General features: G+C 33.7%; 1 protein-coding gene across 1 annotated transcript in view; it reads right to left on the bottom strand.

Annotated features, from left to right (window-relative positions):
- LOC145291474 (putative ubiquitin carboxyl-terminal hydrolase MINDY-4) overlaps positions 1 to 21,632 on the bottom strand; it is a 140,785-nt gene that overhangs the window by 79,478 nt on the left and 39,675 nt on the right. The window contains exons 2-5 of the mRNA XM_080137350.1: positions 15,095 to 15,214; positions 12,284 to 12,419; positions 10,098 to 10,294; positions 6,314 to 6,765 (exon numbers count right to left, since the gene is read on the bottom strand). Of these exons, the coding sequence (XP_079993476.1) occupies positions 6,314 to 6,765; positions 10,098 to 10,294; positions 12,284 to 12,419; positions 15,095 to 15,214 (905 nt within the window). The remainder of the gene's footprint in view (positions 1 to 6,313; positions 6,766 to 10,097; positions 10,295 to 12,283; positions 12,420 to 15,094; positions 15,215 to 21,632) is intronic.

Below are 21,632 nucleotides of genomic sequence, written 5' to 3'. Positions count from 1 at the left end.
TTTTGACTAAAAAAAATAAATCAATCATTTGTCTTATCTTTCAATTTGTTTTTGTACATTTTTATTATTTAGTACTTATTCGGTAAAAAGATCAAGCTATCATCGGAATTTTCAGACAGTTTACGTAAAATGCCGAAAGGTGCTGAATGAAAGTTTTGTGATTTTCTGTTATTACAAAGATAATTCTATGAAAAGTTAATTGCAAAAAAAAAAATGAAAACAAAAATCTTTTTGTTGTTATAAAGAAAATACAATGAATTAATAGACAATTTTTATGAAACTTTAAGAAAATTTCAATTCAAACCAAACATTTGTGGTAAGATAAGTTATATGAATAAATATTTATTTTTTGAATAACAAACAACTGATAGCAAACCAAAAAATGTTGATTTTTTTCATATGATTTTCCTTTATTTATTTATTTTTGTTCAAATCAAGATAAATATTTAGTTTTGTTTTAATAATTGACCAGTGATAACAAATAAATGTTTTCTTAAATGACGCTGGCAATGCAGCATTACAGCACCTTTCTGCATTTTACATAAACTGCCCGGAAAATTTCAACAATAACACAGTTCTTATTCTACCTAAGTACCAAATGATAAAAAAATTAATAAATTACTGTCACAGTGAATTTGTTGTTAAACGTTTTTAATAGATTAATTTTTTTTTTACATTTAATTTTTTATTTAAAAAAAAAAGGAAGGGTGTTGATTTTTGGAGAAAAGGGCACTTGTACAGTTTTAATCAAGACATTAAAAAATGAAAATATCAAAAAAAAAGGTTATATTGTACGCATCCATTTTGGACTGAAGATTTCTAGAAAAAAATTTCACTTAATTTGATTGAGTAGTTTTTTTTTGTTGTTTTTTTTTTTTTACAGTAGAAAAACACGTTTTTATGAGAGCGCGTTGAAGTCAGCCATTATGGAATTTATTGAACACGCCATGGAAAGATAACTCCAGTTAAAGCGCCGACACTCCCTCCCCATCTTTAATACTAGCTTTTCTTCCTAAAAATTTAACCTTTTGCTCGGTATCATAACAAATTGTTTTTTCGCTGTAAAAAAAAACAAAAAAAAAAAAAAATACTTGATGAAATTAAGTAAAATTTTTTTGGAGAACTTCGTTCCATAACGGATACGTACAATTTAAACTTTTTTCGATATTTTCATTTTTTTTTTTTTAATGTCTTGATTAAACTGTACAAGTACCGACTTTAGTTTTAGCTAAGAAACTAACAAACCAAGTTGGAGTTGAAGGATTATTGCTAAAGTGGAAGTAAGAGGAGAGACAATGTTGGTGTAGAAATTTATAGAAATAAGATAGAAAGTTAAAAAGAATAATGCATTTATTGTTGTTAAATGTATATGCTATTGTCGTTAAATGTATATGCTATTTCTGTAAATGTGATTAAACTTCAAATTTTGTTTCAATAATTATAATGTAAGCGCAGAAGTATCTGATTTATCTCTCTTGGACTGATATGCAAGTTATCTCCCTTAGATTTATTCTGTTCAATGCATTTTCGTTTGAAATTTTGTTCCATCCGGGTAGGGTATTTACAATGAGAACTTATTCTCGTTTTGGCTTGGCCTTCAAAGGCATCTTTGCATGACCTTTACAAACCCTAACCGAGCGTCCATCAGGCATGCATTCCAAAAACAACTGACATTTACTATGTTTCTTAATTTTTGAGCTGAGGATTGATTATTTGGTAGGTATGGGCAAAAATAAACGAATAAGGATGGAGGGACCTAGTTTTGAAAGCCGATTTATCATAATTTTTTTTGTAGGTTTCCGAATACTTTTTTATTGTATTTGAAAGGTTAAGGTCTAAACTTAATTTCCAAACGGAAAAAAATATTTGTGCACGTGAAAAAAAAAGATTATGAAAAATGTTTTCACGGCGAGCTAACCAATTCAGCTAAACGTAATTTCACAAAGAAAAAAATATTTGTACACGTGAAAATAAAAGTTATGAAAAATGTTTTCACAGCGAGCTAACCAATTCAGCTAAATTTTGAAGTTAAATAAATTCATTGTAAAAATCATTTTAGAGATAAATATTAGTTTTCTGGGTCTATTTCAAAGTACTAAAGTAAAATTTTAAGATATTGAATTAAATAAAAAAAAAAAAAATTAAAAAAAAAACACCTTGTTTGCACAAAAAATAGCTGAATTAGACCCAAAACCGAGTGTTTTTGGAAATACAGAATATACAGAGGCCCAAAATCTGAGATAGTCGAAAGCTGTCTGAGAATGATATCATGTAATTAAAAGGAAGGAGGGGTACTGCTGGGTTTCTTTTTCTTTTTTTTCCTCTCCCAGACAGGCATCCATACATTTCTATTGTAAATGTTTGTATAAATTTTACCATTTTTTAATTTAATGATTTTTCTATTTTCCTGTTTTTAAATTAATTTTTTTTTTAATTATTGGCCAATATTATATAAAAATTATCTTACTCCAAAAGTTTCCCATTCTTGCGAGCAAGCAAATTATTAAAATCTAGCATATAAAAATTATGCGAAATCTGTAATTTAAAAAAAAAGTAGAAATATTTTTGCTATTATAATTTTTTGTGTGAAAATATTCAATAAACAATGCTTAATTCAATGGTAATATCGGTATTTTGAGAAATTCATTTTTCTTTAAGTTATATTGAATTCATTAATATGGACTTTAGGGGCTTTTTTCATAATGTTCCTGTAAAAATTATTTTATTTTTATTGTTACAAATTACGAAGCTTTATTTATATAAAAAAAAGCAAAAATAAATTGCGTTTTTATTTACTACTGAAAAGCATAACATTAGTAAAGGTATTTTTTGTTTAAACAAAAAAATATATTTCCACAAAGATTTAAATAAAAAATAATTAGTCCATTATATTTCGCAATCATTATTTGATAAATACTGAAAATTTTATTAATATTGGTTAATTTCCTGATTTTTGGTGAATTCTTAAGTTAAGGGAGGGGGTCAAAATGTTTATACATTTTGAGCATCGGCATTCATTTTGGCCATACCTATTATTTGGATGATCTGGATTATTGTTCTCATCTTCATTTTTATTTTTTTTCTGTACGGACAAAAATGTCCGAAAAAACATACGCTTTTTAAAAAAGGCTTATCATGATTATTATTTTTTTATTATTTTAGTTTATGTTTAAATTTTGATTGTGTTTGAACGATATAAAAAACAATGTTAATTTATAAAAGGAAAAATGTATATTTCCGTGTTAAAAAAAATCACAGTGACAAATGTTGAAAAAACAAGAATTTTTTCAGAATTCCAAGTCCAAATAAATCAATTTGAAAAATCTCTGGAAAAAAAATAATCAGTTTTCTGAAACTATTACAACGATTATTACTAAATTACCATCTTAAGATATCGAATTTTAAAATATTTACTAAAGAATATTTACTAAAAAATTACCCAACTAACTCAAAAACGTTGGCAATCATTTGTAAATTCAAAATGCTTTTTGGTTTTCATAAAGTACGGGTCACGTGAAGTGTAATAATTTTGTTTATTTTTATTGTAATAAAAAAAGAAAATGTTTATTTAATTAGAATATTTTTTAATGTAAGAATATATTTATTTTTTGCTTGTGTCATGTTGATTAATCGGACTATCATTCGCATCTTGGCTGTTTTTAGCAAAAAAAAACCAACATGAGATGAAATGATGGACTTAGTCATTTCTTTTTTTTTTTTTTTTTTTGCATGGTGCAAAACTCAAATTTACATATGTTAAGGTCTAAAACTGCACCGTTTATTCATTTTCACCAGGATTCGACGTCTCCTGGGGATTTTTGGGGCTAAATGGGTGGGAGGGAGGGGGCAATGTTGAACTTATTCATTTGTTTTATGCCTTGTTCACTGTGCACTCACAGAGGACCATGCTATAAAAATAAAACTGGAGTTACCTCCCTTTTCGTCTTCTCATTTCCTTTCCTTACACTTTAAATAAGGCACTGTCTCATTGGCCAAAAGTGCCGCTCATCGACCAATCACAGCAACCTATTTATTAAATGGGACTAGAGATTCCCTTTAAACTCCCTCTTTCGTTCAAACCTCTGTGGAGGAAAGACTTATTATTTCATCTCTCTTCTTTCCAAACTTGAATGGGGCCGTCAAACTGAAGACATTAAAATAAGAACTTTTGGACTTCTTAAAAAGCCGCAAACGCAATTGTTTCGCAACCTGCTTATTTTATATTTGTATTTATTTAAAGTTAAATATATTTTTATTGTTCTCCGACCTGTATATTCGTGTTTCTTTTTCGTCTGAGTCCTAAGTGTCTGGTTGAAACACAACAATGTATGCTTCACTTGTTTATAATAGAAATCGCTCCAGACAAGGTGTGAAGCCAATTAATGTAAGGAGCTAACAAGAACAAAAGATAATTATCGCCAAGAAATTTAAATAGGGATTCTGTCTGTCGGTCAGTCCAATTTTTTCAAGCATAATACATAGTGGAAATTATTAACATTCTTTTAAGAAAAAAAAAAATTCCACTTGACACTATTTCAAAATGCTATATTACATAAAACTATCTTTACTTTATTTTGTTGCTAAACTAATTTGCATATTTTCTTTCTTTTCTTACATTTTAACCGTCATTTACTAGTACTAGAAAGATGACTTTTTGTAATAAAATCAAAATATTTTCTTAATGTATGGTCAATCCACCAAAAAGGTGATAAATTGTTGTAGATCAATTTCCTTGCAAAAAATTTTAAAGATTTCATTTTCTAAGAAATAAATATATTATTCAGATTCTTTTGAATACTCTTCTCATCTTGAGTATGATTTTCGCAATGTTTCGCTTGATCTAAGCTCCAATCTTCTTCAGATGTTCTTGTCGAACTCTAAAATATGCGCAGAATTTACAACAGAAACCTTTTTCATGGGGGTTGCATGCTCTCATTCAGTCAGCCATGACCGGGTAAAAATCCTAAGTAATTTGCAATTGTTTTCTAAGTATCGCCTGCACTGAAGATTGAATCTTTAACTTCCAAAAGACTGTCAGTTACAATGAATTTAAACAACTATGTTATTAATTATGCCATGAAAAAAAAAAAGAAAAAAAAAAGACAGTTGTGAAAATAACACTCAAGATGAGAACAGTGGTCCAAATAATCCAAATAATTAAAATTATCAATCCTTATCTCAAAAGTTAAAAAACATAAATATACAAGATGGAACAATAAAATTGTCGCCTAAGAAAAGACGGCATGATTCCATTTCCGTTTGATGAAAACCGGTTTTCTGGGTTTTTTTGTTGCATACCATCTACTGGTAGCCCAGTTGTATATAAATCCCAAGAGAGATAGGAGTCTTCTATCATGTCTGAAAGTGATGCAATGTTAAACGAGCGAGATCAGAGATGCGTCACTGTACAAATCATGCTCTCTACCGATTCATGTTATGACAACAAGACCATTGTTAGCACACGTAAAATGCAAACCCAAATGGTTCAATGCTTGAGGGCACAGCTCAATGAAGTTTCCAGCAACGGTTACGGTCTTTGATGTAGTTTCAAGTGAGGTAACATCATGCCACCTTATATCTTTGAAGTCAGCTTGAAAGTCAACACCAAAGTGTACCTGGATGTGCTAAAGAGTGTGATGATTCCCTGGTGCAATCAGGTGGCCGCTGTCAAACCCTGTGTGTGGCAGTAGGACTTGGCACTGGCCCACAAGTTCAAAGAGACTCAGGTTTGGCTTCAGAAGGAGTTCTATGACTTTGTACCCTTCTGCACTGGCCCCACTTCCTCTCTAAACCTGAACCTGCTGGACTATTTTGTTTGATCATATGCCAAGAACATCACCAACATGACCTCCCACAACACCAAAGCCAGCCTGATCGCTGCTATCCACCGAGTATTTGCCAAGCTCCCGAAAGCATATGTAAAAGGCATGCTCCTAATTCTAAACCCATATCAAGGCGGTGATTGAGGCTGAAGGTGGCTACATTGAATAGATGTCAGCTCTACTACATAATCAAGTTACCTGAATTGATTTTTTCTATAAAAGTTTTTAAAATAAAGCTGTAGTGTTGTTTTCTTTAGGGCGACATTTTTATTGTTCTACTCTGTAATTTGGGTTTTTTTAATTAAATAATGTTATTCTGAGATAAGGTCAAGTTGATCAAATATGTTTTTTTTATTTATTTCAGTGATGTTAGACATGATCTCATATTAAATGCATCTCTTTCAGCTGCCAGTATAATTGGGGTGCTAAATGTACATCTCGTCCTTATAAATAAACTACAAATATTTTTAAAATATATTTTAAATATTTACCGTCTCAATGTTGGCCGAAGTGGTTGTTTATTAAACATGCTGCTCTCATCAATACAATACGACTTTGATGAAAACAGACCCTGAATCTGATCTGTAACTTTGTTGGTCAATGACGGCCGACTATTGGATGCGATTGGTTTGTCCATCGTTGCAACAACAGTGTTCGTAGATGATGACCGTCTTGATGAAATAAGCGATTCGGATGCAGCCAAGGGGTCGTTGATTTTGCCATTTCGTGGATGGAAGTAATCCATGATGAAGTCAGACTTCTTTCCTTGACCGTCGGAATATTCATCAAAAAGGAAACTGGATAAAGGAGATTCTGATGCTATTGGAATGGCACTGTGTTCAGCGGCCATGTCTCCAAGTGGGTCGTTAGAGTCAAGGTAGGATTCTTTGGACGACTTTGACTTGGTTCCATTCGTATGAGAAGTGTTTGTACTTGAAGAATGCTGCACAAACGAGAAACAAAAACAATATCTTTCAGAAGTACGCATTCAATTATTAGGATTTTTCAAAATTATGCACAACAGACTAATGAGAATGTTATGTTATAGTTAAGCCTGAGTTACTGACAAAAACGCTATTTCAAATTTAGGCATAAAAAACAAAGAAAATACTATATCAAAACTAAACTTGACAGAGCAAAAAAAATGTTAGTTCAAAGTTAGCATTTTTCTTGTTCTGTTATGGCTATTTCAAACATAGGCATAGCAGAACTAAGAAAATTCTATTTCAAACTTAAGTGTGACAGACTAACAAACACATAAGTGTGACAGACTAACGAAGTGTGACTGAGCATCTTATAGAGATGTGTGCCTTCAATTTGTGTATTTATTGGTGAAAATGTTATTGCAATTGACTGAAGGGAAGTAGCAGTTGTAAAATGTGGACTTATGTCTTTAGTGTGCCAAGTTCAAATCCAGTCAATTCCATAAAATCACTTTCATTTATGGATGTTGGCAACCTTCACGCAGTCACTTCTATAAAAATTTGATTCCAGAAAGAATCAGAGAAATCAATGCAAGCATCAGAATCAAATTTATCAAACAAGTCACGCAGATTTATACAAATTTACTTTTTTGCAACAGACAATCAAAACCGTTAATAAAGATGGAAAAATACATCTAAAAATGATAATCTCAAACCAGTGGATGCCAATAAAATCATACTAACTTTTGTGCTGGAGGATATTTTTCACATTTTTTTTTTTTTTTCCAAGTAAGAAAATACTGGACATCTGTTTTTATGTTTATAACAGACAGTTAAAAAAAAATGGAGTGGAAGGTTAAGTACTAGTCTCTTAGTCGTTTCAGCATAAGTTTATCATCTGTCAAACACAAAATGTTACTTTTAAAAGATTGAGAACAGCAATCATTTATACTAAATTCCATAATGTTAAATTATCATAATAGGTAGCATATGTGGATGCGTTTGAATGCCTACTGGAGAGAACTTGAATGCCTACTAAACACTAACCTCGACTATCTAAAGTCTCTCTGTACAGGGGGTTTGTCAGGTCAAGTATCTAGTATGAGGATATTTTTCCCTAGAAGTAAACCCTGACTAAATATTCAAAATCACATACTATTCGCAGCCCAAATAAGATCTCCTTAGTATGGATAACCACGAGGAATGGTTCACCTTCTCTAAGTAATGTTACCTTAAGTAACATCACAAAGCTGGGTAATTCACCAGACTAGATGAATTTTTGAAATCCAGTAAGATCAAGAGGCTACAAGAAAGGTATGCTATAACATATTTAAATAGTCAATTGGGGAGAGGAAAATTATGTTAATTCTTTACCAACTCAATCTTTATGGAATATTCGAATAGCTATGTATTTCATATAGAGATCAAGTGTTAACCTCCAGGAAGGGGCACTCTTGATTTCTGAGAACTTCAACTGACATACAATGAAAGTGAGATAAATTTAAAGATAATACAGACCAGAATCAAGTGTTAGTCACAGGAGGGGACCCTTTAATCTCTTTAAATTGACTGAACGAAAATATATAAAAAAAATAAATAATAATCCACTATAACTATGAAATTCCTACCACTATATATCTAGGAAAGAGAGCAGTTAAACCTGACATACTGATATGAGACAATGGGGAGAAAGTTGCAACCTTAAAGTTGAAGTGTTCTTAATGGTGTTGTTCTTAATGATGTTGGTTTAAAGATAATGAAATCCCAAGGTTTTATGTATGACATGAAAAGAAACTGGAATCTTAGGAAGATCTTCATCATTCTAGTAATTACAGAAACAACTGGGCTCATGAAAAAGAATTTTAAAATCTATCTGGTGAATATACTCAGTGAACCAAGTGTAGTTGGTTGGTTGTTTTTGTTTTACGGCTTCTCAACCCTTTTCGGGTTATTTAATGCCAAATCCAAAGATTTTGAAGAAAAATTTTCTTAATAGAATATATTTGTTGTTTTCACGTCGGTTTCCATTTAACCCATAGTTGGGACCCTAGCAGGTACTACCATTCCGGGTCAGAGTGGACCTGGGAGCAATGGTAATTAAAGGGTGGCTCCACACTCCAAAGCCCACAAGCTGGGGCCTCACCACTGGATATAGTTTAAGGTCATATCCAGGACCGAACCAAGTGTAAGAATGATACAAACAATTGCACTTAAAAAGATAGTACAAATTTTTAAAATCTCTCAGTTAGTGTCTCTGAAATAGCAGGTGAATATCTGGCATCCAGTAGGATGGCCCATACCCAATAAAAACAAAATGATAAGAAAATTGATAAAAAGATCCTACACATCAAAATAAATTCTACATAAACCAACACAAAACTGATCCCATGTTTACACACACACACACACAATGCTTGTTACAACTTTTATTTCAAGAAATATTTGTTATCATTCATGGCGAATTTTTCTTGTTTTTTATTTTTTTGTTTTTTGCTGATTAAACCAACCAGTTACCGAAGTCTCTAACCAAGTTGCATCAGCACCAAAGTTCTGTGGATCATTTAAGTACCTCAGCACATATGGACATTATAGTACCTCAGCACATATGGACATTATAGTACCTCAGCACATATGGACATTATAGTACCTCAGCACATATGGACATTATAATACCTCAGCACCTGATAACCTGCCCCACATACACACACACACACATAAAAATAGATTCTTTAAGAGAGTTCTTTATATGATTATAGTGAAAACTGGCAGAACGGTATATATCATTTAATTGGAATTCATTATTGAGATGAGTATTATTCATTAATTTATTTATTTATTATGGACTATTATCCTCATCTTTCTTAGATGTTGTTTCACATATAATAAATTAATAAAAAATACTCATCTCAATAATGCATTCCAATTAAATAATATATATATACCATTTAGTATGGACCCGACCATGGAAGATCAGATAATAAATAAACATGGATTCATAAGATCAAAAAATCCAACCTTGATCGCCCTTCGGGGCCCGTGGCGCAGTGGATAGAGACATTGAAACTCTACGGTTCCAGGCGAGAATTGCCTGAAGATAGTAGTTTCAATCCTATCCAAAGTCGGTCAGAGGCTTACTTGGCCAAAATGTGGTGAGACGACAACAACTATGGATGGCAGTAACTGCTGAGAATGCAGTTAGGAGATTCGGAGTTCCTATCCTGTCGCGGTTACCACCTGAGGAAGGCCAGAGGAATAGTTGGCCGAAACGTCATGAAACAACATCTAAGAAAGATGAGGATAATAGTCCGCAATAAATAAATTAATGGCAGAACGGTATCAGATATTCGCATACCTTAGTTGTGAGATCACTGGTTTGTCCCCGTCTTTTGGGTGGATGATGGTTCTTTTTGGTAAAATTTTCCTCAAAGTCAAGAGATGGAGTAAACTGAATGGTGGAATCGCCTCGTCCTGCAAGAGTCTCACTTTCATTGACATCTTCAAGGGTCATTTGTTCTTCGGTTGGAGTTGAGGGTGGTTTTGGGCTCGAACCTGTAATGTTAGAAGAAATGGACAATCATTTATAGACAAACTGAATTGAAAAATAATTTCCACGAGAAAAGGTAGAAACAAAAAACATAAAACCAAAATCGTTTAAGCACAAGGAATACACTTTTATTTAGAAGAAAATTTTGGAGATTTAAGCTTTTTTGTAATGAAAAATGAAGAGAACGTTTTTATTATAAAAGCCAAGTACGTCCAAGGATGGAATACTGCTGCCATATCTGGGCAGGAGCTGCTAAAAACAGCCTATCCTGCCTTGACAGAGTACAAAATAGACTTCGTGGCTTAGTGGGGGATGCCCTTTTCTCTACCCTGCAACCTCTCTCCCACAGAAGAGACGTTGCGAGCCTATCCTTGTTTTATCGTTATTTCCATGGCAAGTGCTCATCTGAACTCCAATCTCTGGTCCCCCCTCGCCAATCTTTCACAAAAAACACCCGTCTAGCTGAATCCACTGTGAAAAATTTCCCCCACTCTTTATCTGTGCCTAAATCAAAACGTGGATTCCATGAACTAAGCTTCTTTCTTAGAACTGCATGTCTGCCTGCTTCCCACCTGACTACAACTTGGATGTCTTCAAGTCCAACGTTAACAAATTCCTAATGAACCGACCCCTTAAGTAAACACTTCATCAAATCTCCACACTAACGTACTGTACTTGCAATAACCCTTATCCCTGAGTGGCTTCCGGGCCTTGATAAGTGGTGACCACCGTGTAAAAAAAAAAAAAAAAAAAAAAAAAACAGAATGAAATTCAGATGTGAGCGAGTTAGATTATGTTCCCACTATCTAAAGTTTTCAGGCCATTTACATGTAATGATCCAAGTTATCAGGTCATCAGTCAATAACTGTCAGAGTTATCAAACCATCAAGATGTAAATGGTGGGTTACCATCGATTCATAATAGGCAAGGCTATCAAACCATCGACCCATAATTAGTAGGATTATTAAAGCATTGACCCCAAACTGGCAGGGTTATCAAAGCATTAACCCAAAACTAGCAGGGTTATCAAACCATCGACCCAAAACTGGCAAGGTTATCAAACCATCGACCCAAAACTGGCAGGGTTATCAAACCATCGACCCAAAACTGGCAAGGTTATCAAACCATCGACCCAAAACTGGCAAGGTTATTAAACTATCAACCCAAAACTGGCAGAGCTATCAAACCATCGACCATAAACTGGCAGGGTTCTCAAACCATCGATCCATAACTGTTAGGGTTATCAAATCATCGATCCATAACTGTTAGGGTTATCAAAGCATTGACACCCAATCAACTTTCTACAAATAAAATAAATTTAAAAAGAAAAAAAAAACATTAATCAAGCAATTTTTTATTTTTTCCCATTGTATGTAAATTCTTTTTCCTGTAGCCCTGTACTCTTTGCTAATTAACTTTCCCCCACCCAAAACAAGTAAGATTCTACTGTTTTTAGGCGATTACATGTAAACAGCCAGGAAAAAGTAGGCTTTAGGCTTTAAATAGTTTAAATTATTTGGATTATTCAGACTACTGTTCTCACCTTGGTGGTTATTCTCCGATCCTTTGTGTATCTTTTCAAACTTGGCATTCTTTATGCTTCATTTAGAAACTTATACAGAATTTGAATTGAACCATTTATTCCCATGGACTCGCGGTGTAATGGTTAAAGGTATTTATTACAAAGCAGTTTCTGAAGGTTGAAGATTAAGTTTTTACTAGTCTATAATAGTTGAAGATAACAAAAATTAACAATTGTATATGGTCATTGATAGGATAAGAACGATCTATCCTCACGTGTTAAATAAAAGGTTAAATTCAAAATTCTGTATAAGTTCCCAAGTTTAACATAAAGATTCTCAAATTCAAAAAGATGTTTCTGAAGAAGGTTACATCAGCCAAAATGTGAAAATAAGAGCCAAGATGAGAATAGCAATCCAAATAATTTCAAATAGTTCAAAATATTTTATGCGGAAGATAGAAAAAAAAATTACCATTTTTTCCTGAAGACCTCTGTGGAGATTTGGATAAAGAATTGGATTTTGCAAGGATGGCACTGCACAGTCCCCATTCTTCAAGAATAAACTTGGTAAGCACTTCGACCATGCTACGCAGTGGATTCTCAACTTGCTACAGAGAGAAAGATTTATTTTTAAAAAATATCAAAATAAAAACAAAAAATTTATGTGAAATTTTAATTTTTCAAAACAATTTTCACTTTTCATCACCATATTCGATTTAATATTTGTGTTAGGATGATGCAACTAATGATCAAACAGACAGAGTAACTTTCCCTCTTTTAATTCTGTTATGCGAGTTCTTGCGTGGAGACCTAAGAATGGCATGAGATAGATGCTGGTGAGCACAATTAAAAGAGTGACTTTGAATCTGGGTAAGCCAAGATGGAGATATATTACTTCTGTTCATGATAGCTGTGATGTTGGATAAAGGAACCTGGAGATGGTGCACACGCACAAATTCCAGGTTAGCAGAGAACAAAGAAAATACCATGTCAGACTTTCACATACACAATGACCTCAAAGAACAAAGAAAATACTATGTCAGACTTATACACATATATTGACCTCTGATGGAACAAAGAAAGAATTTGTCAATAAAAGCAAGAGATTCGACGGATAAAAACAAAAAAAGAGGGAAAGAGAGACGCACAATTGTTACGTCAATAGTTTATCAACACCAACCTCACCTTTTTCACCATCCTTGCTCAATACATCCAATGACCACTGCAGGCAAAAGAATCTATATATATATAAAAGCGAAAATGTGTGTATGTATGTATGTTCGCTTTTTGTGTATGTCTTCAAAAGGTTTTTTTCAGAGAACCGATCGGTTGCCTCACAACTTCTTAAAACTTTTTATATCACGTCTAAATGATAATATCTACGACTTAACAACGGCAGTCACCTCTCTATTTAATTTGCCCGACTTTGAAACGTTAAATACTCAACATTTTCGGATCGGCACGTGTTACTTTCGTTTTTTGGTATAAACAAAGCAAAACTCGATTCGAATCATTGGCCCACGGCCAGTGGTCTCTAGAAAGCGATTCAACGTTTGGTCAATGTCGGCTTATCGTCATATCAGACGGTTGCTTTCATTTTAAGACAAGACACTCCCCCTAATAAACAGGGAGCTGGTTTTCCCCACAGTTAGGTAAAAACAAACAAAACGTGTTATTGACCTCATTAAAAACTGTCCTGCAGAAAATGTCAAGTGCTGAATAGCTATTGCTTAAGATCGCCGCATGTGCATCAAGCTTTTTCGTATAAAAAAAGACACTGTCTCACACTCAAAGTTCACGTCAATAACTCGTCAAAAACGGGCACCGTTTTTTTTTTTTTTTTCACTTTACTATTTTCCAACTGCGCGTTAAGGCTTCGTTTTTTTTTTTAACAACCAACGATTTTTCTTTTCATTTACCCAAATACACACACATACCTACAAACACCTGGGCAATGCTGGGTACCCCCCGCTAGTCTATAATATAAATCTCACCTGTCTGTTTAAATGTATGTATGTATGTTTGTGTGTCTGCCTAAAACTTTCAACAGAGGCCACAGATTTTCACAAGATCAATATTGTTTTGAAGCACGACCCTTCGGACGACAAATATCGAAAAATTGGCTAAAAACATTAATTCCTTCATCCTCAACTGGGCATTTTTCTACAGGGAGGGGTTACTTTTTGCTGATATTTTCGAAAGTCATCCCCTCTTTTTGATTGACTAGCCTTAATTTAAACCTTCGCCACTTCCGGTTTGACAATGGGCGCAACGGCAAAGACATCACTTTTTTTTTCCACCCACATTCTTTTCTTCCTTCGCGATATGGGTTTGAGGCTGCCTGCCTGCCTGCCTACTTCCACTTTCAACAGTTTTGTTATGAAACCGTCTCTGTGTTTGATTGTCAAATGGTTGGAGTCAGCTAGGTCCAAATTAATGTAGATAATATTCAGAAACATTCATCAGTTATTCACAAGAAGCATGAGCATGTTGAAATTATATATAGCATTTAAATGAATTTACAAATGAAAAAATAAACTTTTTTTTATTAATATAGTAGAAAATATGTAGTCCCACCTAGTAAACTATTAAGACGGAAATTATTTTTCAATTATAACCGAAATACCAGAATCATCAGGGGGAATAACTCATATTTTTGATAAAAGAATATAAAACGAATTGTCTCCCTTACAGTTAAAATTTTATTTCTTTTCCTGTACAAGTTTAAAAAATGTGCAAACAAATAAAAATGAAAAACTATAATGACATTCCTGCATCCTGGACAACGCCGGATGGGTACAGCTTGTGTTATTGTAATATAACGTTGCATGAACAAACAAACATAAAAATAGATAAATACGACTCAGCTTTTCTTTCTTTTTTAACACAAATAATTTATAACCGTTTTTCTTTCTCCCCGTCTCGACATCAGCTCAAAGAGTCTCTCTGCCACATGTCCATCTCCCCCGATCTGCGTTTCTTTTTTCTTTCTGCTCCACTATACATGAACCATAGACAGACATTTCTCATCCTTAACTTTACACATCCATTTTTTTAAACACACTTTCTCTTCTGCCACCTACATGGTGTTCTTTATTCTTTTTCTTGTCACGCAAGGTTCGCACACACACTTCCTAATTTGCATAAGTGCTTTTTTTTTTGCTACTGCTGCTAATATCCACACAAGTCAGCTACCTTACAGTTCCTGCTGATATTTTCCCACATGCTCATGCACATTATGTTATTGTAATACGATATTGTTTAATTGAATATTTTAACTCACCTTGTTGCGCTTCATCAGTTTCTCAATATGCAGCTGTTTCATTAGTGCCGCTCTGTTGCTGATGCTCTGCTCTGTGCGTGGCATTTCCTCATCCATTGCACGAAGCGTGGCTTTCAGACCCTAAAAAAAATTTTCATATTTAGTTTCTCCATGCAATAGAAATAATAGAAATTGTAAATTGTGTTTAGAGAAAAACATTAAAATCATAAATTCTGTTAAACACAAGAATTTATAGCAGAATGCCGATTCTTACTTTCAGAATGCAACCACTAGCTTTCATATTATTTGGATTATTCAGACTATTGTTCTCATCTTGAGAGTTATTTGCACACTGTTTCGGTTGAGGTAACCTCCAACCTTCTTCAGGTGTCTCTTGTCAAACTCTGGAATGTTTAGGCCAAACTTGAGAATCTGCACACAATTGTGAATGGAACTTTGTATTCAATCCATAAGGGTAGCATGCTTTCGTTCTGTTGTAACCCCACACTGATGAAGCTCGGCTTAGGACTCCTGTTTATCTGGAACTCTCGGGTCGTATTGTCTGGTCCTTCTCTGAGGGTTGTTACATTGAATCCTGTATGCTGAAAGAAAATATCAAAGCTGCAGGCAGGAAGAAAAACAGACTCGTGAAATTCTATTCTACAGAATTAATTTCACAAACTTATGTACAAATAATTTTTACAAATATCATTCAGTTCTTAGTAAGTTTTTTTCAAAGTCTCAAATCTCTTCACAGACAGCGTCAGACAAATGGATAAGGAGGAAGAGGAGTCACGTCTCCAGGGAATGGCAGTCTCCACACGATCTGTGCCCCTCGGAATCAAAAAGTAATTTGACTAATTTTCGCACGACAGTAGTATATATAGTGAGGTATGTGAATGGGGTGGAAGTTTCCCTAGCCAATCAGATTTCGCCACAAAATCGGGAAACCCAAGATTTTTGTGTGTGTGCAATTCCCAAATCTGGGATCTGGGATCTGAGATCTACAGACATACTAATTCTCATGACCTTAAGGTCATCATGTCAGCACTGACATCTAACTCTGAGTTCACCAAGGCCAGACAATATTATGCTCCAAGTTTCCTGTCATCAATTTTAACTTCAAATTATATTTCTCTAGTTTCAAACAATATCTATTTTGACAATGAAATAAAATAGATATATTTATATTCTCTATTTTAAATCCTCGGGTTATCTATCGTCACCCAGGAACGATTAGCTATATATAGCATAGATACTCGGCCCCTCCCAGGCCCCTGGGGAAATCTAATGCTCCCCAATGAGGAGTTACGTCACACTGTTAGCCTAACTGGATAGAAGTCCTAAATAGTTTGCAATTCCAAAAAAAAAAAGAAATAAAAAGAAAAAAAGAAAAAAGAAAATAAATGGCAAATGTTCAAAAAAAGGAGAAGATTTTATGTTATTTTCAAATTTACATAATGACACAGAAGAAAACTGAGAAAAAAGAAGGAAAGAGACAAAGAAGAAAAGAAAGAATCTTATCCATCCCCTGACCAACACGTTTTTAGATTATTTTTACACATTTTCATCCAATCCTACTGCAGTGACTATGTGCTCCCCAAATCTCACAAATTGAAGGGCTCATTACCGGATATAGTTTAACACCATACACAGGATCACAAAACGTTTTGAAGAGATCAAATAATTTTTTTTGTTATAAATTAGAGAATCGATTTTCCATTAAGTTACATAATAAACTGAACTCAATTTTTTTAATTAGGAATAAATTCATAGAAATAATATATTTTTTGTATATAGATGTGACGTACGACAAAAGAAAAGTCAATCGGCTGAAGAACTTATGAGGCCTTTACACGTGTATGACAATAAAGACAAACTCATGGAGTCGCTTTTTTATCGATCGCTAAAAATAGCCGCCGTTGTGGCAAATTATTGAGTGTAACCAGCAGCGCATAGATGAGTAGACACACCTTCCTATGAGCAGACGGGGGAAAGGAACTAGTAGGCAAGTGAAGGTGCAGGCCTCTACTGAGCAGTAGGTCTAATAGTCTTGAGAGGAGGGACTCGACGATCTTCAGGTTACCAATTCCTTCCGGCTCCTAAGAATGTGCTGCTGGTTACACTCTGGAACAATAGAAAGGGGTGTGAGTAATTAATATGAGGGGTACAAGTACAATACTATCTAATAATATATTTTTATTTTGCTTGACTGAACTCCAATCCCTAGTTCCCCCCTGTAATACATTCACAACAAAAACTCGTCAATCTACCCCCACGGCAAAGAACTTTCCTTTCATTCTTTGTGTACCTAAAACCAAACAGAACCTCCATGAGCAGAATTTTCTTCCAAAAACATCCCATCTTTGAAACAATACTATGGGATAGCTTCCTTACTAACTACAATATCATCGTCTTCAAGTCAAACGTAAACAATACTTTTAGAGGCGTCTTCTTAAGTAATTAAATTTTCCTCTTTTTCAAACTCTCACTTCCCTTATTTTGTTCTTTAGTTCTCATATTCAATGAGAAATGTTTATTTTGTTTTTGTTTTGTCTTTTATGCTTGGAATCTATCCATATAGCATTGGCTAGTTTTTGACCTTGAAGTTGTTGTTTTTTTTAGTCCCTTACATTAAATGGTTTGACTAGAGCGATTTCTATTAATACAAATCCTTTCATAGTATTGCTCATCGTCCAGTTGATAATCTAATTAATTCTTATCCTTGAGGGGCTTTCAATCTTTGTAAGTGGTGATTCGGTAGTATAAAAATAAGTTAAAAAATTTACAGCAATCCAAAGAAAATAAACATTTTAGTAATGTGGCCATTCTAAATGTTTTCAAAGCCTGTCCATAAATGAAACAAAGAACCGATAAGATATGTCTGAAGAACAATTGCCATAATGTCGGCAATTATTCACACTTGTTTAAACATGTAGACATTCATTCAATCTGTTGAAATTTGGAAAAATGTTTGGATCATTCTGTTGCTCCAGAATGTATGTAACTCCTGATGAAAACTAAATGTGACCCTTGTCAAAAATCTTTTTTTTTTTACATGGGGGTCACCACTTATCAAGGCCCGAAGGCCACTCAGAGATAAGGGTTATTGTGTGTACAGTAGTCAATGAAATAGTATTGTAGTAATCAGTAGTATTGGGGGTTTTGATAGTGTCTTACTTAAGGGGGCGGTTTGTCAGGAGTTTGTTTATGTTGGACTTGAAGACGTCCAAGTTGTAGTCAGGTGGGAAACAGGCAAACGGCAGAGAAAATTCACACTAACAAACTTAATCTCTACTGACGTAAAGTCCCTATTACGTAATAGTACTTTAAGAAGTGGATGATTCTTGCTGCCTTATCTGGGAAGGAGCAACTTCGAGCACTCTTTTTTGTTTGACAAGTGTGTATATATATATAACTGTAATTCACAGTCATTTATATAACGTGTGTATATTTATGAGATTCATTATTGTCTAGTGTATGATTGTATGCAAGTGTATATATATATGTGTTCGTCTTATTTTCGTCTAGTGTTATGATCGTCTGATCTAGTGTTCAGTGTGTGTGTGTGTGTGTGTGTACATTTAATTGCAATCTATGACAACAATAATATACATAAACAGCTTTAAAACACAAAAGATGAATAACATTTATTTGGGGGTTTCAACATCTGGCCAATCGGTGACATATCTGCTATAATGTCGGCAATTATTCACACTTGTCTAAACATGTGTGAATAAAAGCGATCAATATGATGGATTTTTTTAACCCCCATCCAATCCCACCACATTTTATTACTAGATTTTCGTATTTTTTTAAAATTGCAGTATTAAAAAAAAAAGAGAAAAATAATTCATAGACATTACTGTGAACAGCGATTTGTGGTAGACAAAGCACATCTCTAAAATTGTCAAGAAGACTGAGGTTATCTTGACATCACTCAATAACACTTTTGTCGACCACATGCATATAGTTTTGTAAACATGTGCTGGGCTGCATGTTTTCATGATGCATATGAATGGCAGACGTTGCAGATGATAGATGTTTGGGCAAAGGAAAAAGGAGGGGGCACAAAAAATTGAAAATATGTGGCCGGAGTCCAACCCAGGAGATGTTTCTTTTATCTTCATCTCCATATATAATAAAATGACTGCAGAAATCCCCTTTGGACCAAAGTATCATAGATTTGCAATAACAGACGCCAAATACAAATTAATTATATCTAGCCAAATAGCCACTGTCTTATGTAGCTTTTGAACACCATTTTAGACACATTCAGTCATGATAATAAAATGCTACATTGCATCCTACGAGCAACAGCATCACAATCGCAACATCTTTAGAGGAAAGAGTCCCTAGTTTTCTCTCTAGATATTTAATCCTACCACTGTCACCAGGACAAATTCTACACGTTCTGCAGATTCTGTGATTACACCGACCGTAACTGGTTCAGACATACATAGACCTAACATAATCTTACAATTCATAAATAATAAAGGCTCCCTCCCCTATGTCCATCCATTCTGATTAGCTGAGCACTGAAAATTCTCATATTCCGGCATCCAGTTTTTTTTCGCTTCATAAACGAACACTTACTAACATTAAAATATGGCGTCACTAAGAGACATATTATTTCGCCCAGCATCAAGTTCATTAAGCATAGGTTATTTCAATCATGTAAGATTGAAAAATACAAGGAAGAAAATCATTAAATGAACGTTAAATAACCTGTTTACTTGCTTTCTTTTACAAACTTTAAAACATGCTATCCACTATAAGAATCTCCTTCGTTGGTGTTAATGTCTTTGTCAAAACAGCAAAAAATTACACAGCCCTTGAAATCAAGTTTTTTACCATTAAACACATTACGTGTAGATTGGTGATATTTCAAACTGACGCATTTCATATATAATTATATATTGAAGAGTTGAGCTCTCAAATATTTGCATCTTTTATCTTAAGATTTCTCCTAAAAAAACAAACAAACAAAAGAAAACAAAATTAAAAAATACAGAAGTTTATTTGTTTATTATTTTATTTGTTCCATGTGATTTGACAGCATTTATAAGTTTTCCGGAATTATGATAATTGTTACCGACAGATAGTTTTTATAATAACGTTATGCTTTCCAATGGCCAGCCAAATAACACTTGTGCATGCGTTATTTGGCTTATGGCAAATTGTGCATGTGTTATTCGTTTACAGATTACCCAAAAACCTATAAATGTCGTCAAATTAAGATGAATGTGAAAAGCGGTGAGAAACAACCAATTTAACTTTTTTGAACCTTGAATATTACCTTTATTAATGCTATATAGAGAATATGGCTATATTGTAGACGTTAACTTAGGACTAAATTGAAGAGGTTAGCTCCCAAATATTTGCGTTTTTTTTTTAATTATTATGCCGAAAAAAATACAGAAGTTTATTTTTTGTCAACAATTTTATTTCTGCAATATATTTCTTTTAATCAAATTCCATAATTTTTTTTCCAGAAAAAATCATAATAGAAAAGACGCAAGTATTTGAAAGCTTAATTCTTCAATATATAAATATATATGAAATGCGTCGATTTAAAACATCACCAATCTACACAAGCACACAAAAAATAACAATAATGGCGTGTAAAATACATAAATGTTTATATATTTACACACACACTCTTTGTTTTTGTTTTTTCAATTTGGCTTTTTTGTGTGAAAATCTGGCTATAATTATCAATTTGGCCGTTTTTGGCCTTTTTTTCTGAAAGATTTGTCTTCAAATATTTAGTAGAATCTAGCGAACCAATTAGGGTCAGCTTTTACCCTTTTAGAAAATACAAAAGAATTGATGGACTTGAGCAATGCTGCCTCTACAATTTACTTTTTTTATTTTTCATTTATCCATAAATTTTTCAGGCGATTATCAATGCTTACAGGCTTAAATTTGAAATCATAACATTCTACTACTAATTCTTCCTATTCAATTTTTTGCAAATTTCTACCTTGCTCATCATAGATTACACGCTTAGCTTTCACATGACCAAAATACCTTGGAAAATATTGTATACACCTTACCAACAGAAAAGGAAAATATTTAATGGTTATTTAACTCTCCAACTCCTTGTGAATTAAAAGTCTTTAAACTGGTGAAGACTTATTCATAACTTTCTGTCGTGGCTTGATCGTCTAGTTTTTATCTTTGTCTTCATCTTTTCATCATCTAGTGGTTAGGAGCTTAATACCTATGCCAGATGCTCGCTAGTTGCAGGAACTCATCGTTTTTTCTACTTGAACACGCCACTCGTGCATAACCCTAAGTTCACGTGGCAGTTCTGCTCTCATGATGGCTGGTCGGTAACCCTACCACAAGAATCCTCCAGCTGGTCGTCTGATGTTAGACATTGAGGAGGAGGTCCTCTTTCACGTCGCTCTCTTCTGCTGAATCTTGAAATATCGGTCTAGGGAAGAATTCATTTCATAACCCCAGGCAAACAACAAAAGAAATCACAAAAGCAGTCTTTTTAGTAACATTAATTATTCAACGTTGTTACATGTATAGTCTCAGTAAGGACATG

The sequence above is a fragment of the Euprymna scolopes genome, chromosome 12 (genome assembly GCF_053919585.1).
Source record: "Euprymna scolopes isolate OS-2025 chromosome 12, ASM5391958v1, whole genome shotgun sequence".
Taxonomy (NCBI): Eukaryota; Metazoa; Mollusca; class Cephalopoda; order Sepiida; family Sepiolidae; genus Euprymna; species Euprymna scolopes.
The sequence above is the reverse complement of the archived record's forward strand: the minus strand, read 5'-3'. Positions and strand labels throughout refer to the sequence as shown.